The following is a 4730-nucleotide window of genomic DNA, read 5'->3' on the forward strand; positions in this document are numbered from 1 at the left end:
CTGAAGGATTTTAACTACAGTTTGTGGACTTGCTAATATATTTATCAATCATACTTGCATTTACAGATATATCAAGTGACAATATCTAAAAGAAATATTAAGAACATCTTTATGATCAATGAAGTCTGCATCGTGGTTCTGGTCATCTTCTGCTTCATCCGGTACGGGTCGTGGGGCAGCAGTCTCAGCAGAGACTCCCAGACTTTCCTTTCCACAGACACCTCCTCCAGCTCTGCTGGGGGAAGCCCGGGCGCCCCCAGACATGGGCCCCTTCCTCTGGGAGGAGATCCCCAAGGTTGAGAATCATTGCCCTGGATGAGATGAAGCACCCCGGTGCAGCTGTAGGTCTTGGAAGGAGGAAGCCAGCAGAACCCCGTCATCTGCAAAAAGCAGTGATGAAATCTGCTGGTCCCAGAACTAGACCCCCTTCTTGCTTTAGCTTGGCCTAGAAATCCTGTCCATAGTGGTTCTGATCGGGACTGGTGACCGAGGGCAGCCCTGCTGGTGTCCAAAATGCAGTGGGAACAGATCTGACTTAATATCCGTAATACGGACCAAACCCCACCCCTCCTCCTGAAGCGGAGGTGCCTCCATCAGCTGGACTCTCATCTCCAGCACCCTAGCATAGGCCTGAAGGGAGGCTGAGGATAGTGATCCCCTGTAGAGGGAACACACCCTCTAGACCCCCTTCTTCTGCACCCCGGTCTGTCCCAAACCACAGTCCTCCCAATTACGCCAGGAGTCGCTGTCATTTACTACATGAGGTCATGATAGAAACCTCAGGAAGGGGGCTATCCAACCTGAACCTGGTTATTAAAATATTTAATTAACACAGGCAGAGGCTACGTTAAATGTGGAGGTTTTCTGTAAATTCAGAGTGATTGTCAATGTTCTTACCAAGCACCTTGATCAGATGGATCAGGGAGTTCAGCTAGTTTATCAGATTGTAGCTGAGATGGAGTGAAAGCAGCCCAGATTACTGCAGGCTCCTGTTCTCTGGGTCTCCTCTGTCAGCGTCTCCTCCCCACCATCACTGATCCAAGACCTGCCCGCTCCTCATGAACTCATCAATGCACAGTAGGGACCAGCCCCCCCGTTACTCCTTCATCCTCTGACGTCCTAAACAGCTGCTTTAAAATCCGTTCTGAGCATAGCTCAGTTTGCTAACTGCTACATTTTGAGATTAGAGGAAACATTTGGTCTCAGTTCCTGATCATCAGATGTTAGAGTTGGGGATATTTCCCTGACATTAGTGTCAGGGATATTTCCCAGACTTTGGAGTCGGGGATATTTCCCAGGAGTCGGGGATATTTCCCAGACGTTGGAGTCGGGATATTTCCCAGGAGTCTGGGATATTTCCCTGACATTGGAGTCAGGGATATTTTTCCAGACGTTACTGTCAGAGATATTTTCCAGGATTCAGGAATACTTCCCAGGAGTCAGGGATATTTCCCAGGAGTTGGGGATATTTCCCAGGAGTTGGGGATATTTCCCAGACGTTGGAGTCGGGGATATTTTCCAGGATTCAGGAATACTTCCCAGGAGTCAGGGATATTTCCCAGGAGTTGGGGATATTTCCCAGACTTTGGAGTCAGAGATATTTTTCCAGACGTTGGAGTCTGGGATATTTTCCAGGATTCAGGGATATTTCCCAGGAGCCGGTTATATTTCCCTGACATTAGAGTCGGGCATATTTCCTAGGAGTCGAGGATATAGTTAGATATTAGTGGAGCAGCAGTCAGTTAACAGATCTAGGGCTCATTTATGGAAAACTGTTTCTATCTAAAGCCAGACATACTTATCCAGTTTACAGCTGCCATTCATGGTTCTGCTTGGAGAAGGTAAAAAGTTGTGTGTAAAGCATGGAGTATAGTTTTAGAGTATTTTGTCAATCAAGTGGAATGGGTTCTATGTGGACAAAGACTTATTGACCATGTGTGGCAGACATGGGTGTCTAAGATCACTTCTTCTCCTTCTTCCCCTCTTTCATGCTGTGGTGTCTGAATGCAGGAAGGTAAGAAAGAAAGAAGAAACAGTCTCTTCCAAGGTAAATGTTGCATAGATCTAAAGCTTTGCAAATGTTCTGCTCTGTAAAGAAGAGGTTGCTGCCATTGAGGTGGACGCCTCCCAGGAGCTGTCCGTCAGTAAGCTGCTGGAGCGAGCCAACAGAGACCGCAGTAGGTCCAGACAGCTGTGACCCGTTTACACGTGGTTGAACCACTGTGCTCTCTAACCTCACTCTGTCTTTGTCTCACAGCCCCAGATGTTGATGAACCCTCTCTAATCGGCGGAGATATCGCTTTGAAGCCCGAGGCAGAAAGGAATGCTGACCCCTGCACCTCCAGAGGATGCCTCTGGTTGAAATACACAGATGGAAAAGTCTACATCCCCTACTACATCGCCAACCACTACTGTAAGCATCAACTCCCTATCAGAGACTCATAGTCAGATATGCTCCTAGTTCACCTTGTGGTCGCTGACTCCTACCTGACCACAGCTTACCGTGAGAGAGAGATCATTGTCCGTGGGCTGGAGTCCTTCTCTGCGGTTTCCTGCATCCGTTTCCGGCCCTACCAGAACGGTGATCACGAATGGTTGAGCATTGAATCCAGGAACGGGTATGACTCTTTTCTTTTTTCTTCTTTGATGCCATTTTACGGCTGGTAGAACACAGCTCTGGTGGATCGCTGTGTCCATCTATTGAAAAGCGCCCCGGTGCTGCTTACTACGTTAGCATGTCCGTGTGTTTGCAGCTGCTACTCATACGTGGGCCGTCAGGGTGGGGCCCAGACGGTGTCTCTGAGCCGACAGGGCTGCCTGTACCACGGAACCGTCCAGCATGAGCTGCTCCACGCCCTGGGCTTTAACCATGAGCAGACCCGCTCAGACAGGGACAACCACATCAGGGTCCACTGGGACAACATCATCGACGGTTCGTCATTGCTAAACTCTTCCTGCCACTGATGTCCTCCTGTCTCCAAGTCTCAGGTCTTCAGCCTGAACTCAACCTGACCATCTGTCCTCTGCAGACATGGAGTACAACTTCTATAAGATCGACACTCTGAACCAGGGAACGCCTTATGACTACAACTCTGTTATGCAGTATGAGAGGTGAGACATGAGCTTCGTTCAATACCAGATGGTCCCATGTCCCAGTACAGCGAGCAGCCGTGTTTAGGCTAAGCTAACGCTAATGCTATCTAACGGCTGATGTGTTAGCAGTCTGTGATTTCTGATGATTTTGGTTGATCGGCTTTCTCTGTGATCCCACCACTCCTCAGGTACGCCTTCTCCAAGAACAACCTCCCCACCATGGAGCCCATCCCAAACAGCAATGTGTCCTTCGGCCAGGCCACACAGATGAGCCAAAATGACATCACCAGGCTGAACAGACTCTACCAATGCTGTGAGTCTGAGGGAGAAGGGAGGAAACGCTTGTTGGATGAGTTCAGAAACGTCAGCGAAGGCGGAGCTGAGCTCGTTCCACACTCTGACAGTATTAAATGAATCTTTTATCCTCAGAAAACCAGTTGGTCTAAGCTTAAAATCATCTGTTTCCCTGCAGAAGCTGCAGATCCGGACCTTCATCCAACAGGCTGAGGAAAGAGCTGGGCCTGATGGGAGTTTGGTCGCTAACTCCAGTAGCATCGCATGTTGACTGGTGTCCAAAGAGAATACAAAATAATATTAAAGAAAAATTCACAAACTGATCAGAGCTTTGTTCATTTGGAGTGAAAAGTTTGGCTGAGGAGTCAGACGAGAGGAGGAAGCCATCATGGCCGTTCATCATAAAACCAGTGTAGGTACCAGATCTGCTGTGGTCCTGCTTCATGCCAGCGACGTTACGCTATATGAGTGGCTGAATGTAAAACAATGTGGTTGCCCAGACAACGATAATAACATCACGCAGCATCAGTGTGCCGAGTCGGGAGCATCTGTAGCTGTTAGTACCATTTTTCTGTTCAGTAATTTACGCCCATATTTGGTTATTAGTTTTGGATATGTTTAGTATTTGCATATTATAGAATATTTACGATTGCATTATAACTGCATTAGTGGTTTACAGTGTTAATAATTTCCTTCTAGTTTAATCTGCATTCAGTTTAATGCTTAGAATTATTTTGAATGGAGAGTCAATGACGCTGAGCGATGATGTTTTGGGAGCTCGCATGTCTCTGGAATGTAAAAAAAAAACAACCTTGTGTGTTTGTTGCTTCTGGAAATAAAGACGGGGCGAACACACTGTTTTCTACCATCGTTCACTTTAACACTTGTAGACTCATTCATTCCATCTGACTGAGTGGTTATTTGCATTCATCTGTCGTAGTTATTTTTGTCTTGGTAAAATAGAAATGAGGGAATAATTAATGTTAAACTGTAAAATAAGGACAGTTTCAATTTTCTGTGGCTCATTCTTCCCCCTAACCTGTTTTCAAAACAAAGCAGGAGTTAAATGTGTTAAAGTTAATGCACAGCTTTTAAATTGGGAATAAAGGGGATTGATATAAGGTTCAAATATCACAACAAATAAAGTTTAATGAGACAGATTTAAAAAAAAAATTTTTTAAATCAAATGAACAGATTTTACTTGTTTAACAATAATTGGGCATTTCTTCAAATAATCAAGGACCTGTGTCATTATTTAAATGCTAAAGTTTAATTTATTAACCTTAATTCTTTAAGATTTGGATTAAACTTTCAGGGTAAATAAATCTATATGTGAGTAGCAC

At 45.7% G+C, this 4730-nt stretch overlaps 1 protein-coding gene across 1 annotated transcript; it reads left to right on the forward strand.

Annotated features, from left to right (window-relative positions):
* Positions 1-1945: 1945 nt before the first annotated feature.
* Positions 1946-4174, forward strand: LOC107101769 (low choriolytic enzyme-like). Its single transcript, XM_015400814.1, has 8 exons — positions 1946-2014; positions 2097-2177; positions 2258-2413; positions 2498-2618; positions 2754-2932; positions 3030-3111; positions 3282-3406; positions 3566-4174. Coding segments are annotated over exons 1-8 (756 nt in total). The 5' UTR covers positions 1946-2004; the 3' UTR covers positions 3568-4174.
* Positions 4175-4730: the final 556 nt, after the last annotated feature.

The sequence above is a fragment of the Cyprinodon variegatus genome, unplaced genomic scaffold (genome assembly GCF_000732505.1).
Source record: "Cyprinodon variegatus isolate N-32 unplaced genomic scaffold, C_variegatus-1.0 Scaffold1149, whole genome shotgun sequence".
Taxonomy (NCBI): Eukaryota; Metazoa; Chordata; class Actinopteri; order Cyprinodontiformes; family Cyprinodontidae; genus Cyprinodon; species Cyprinodon variegatus.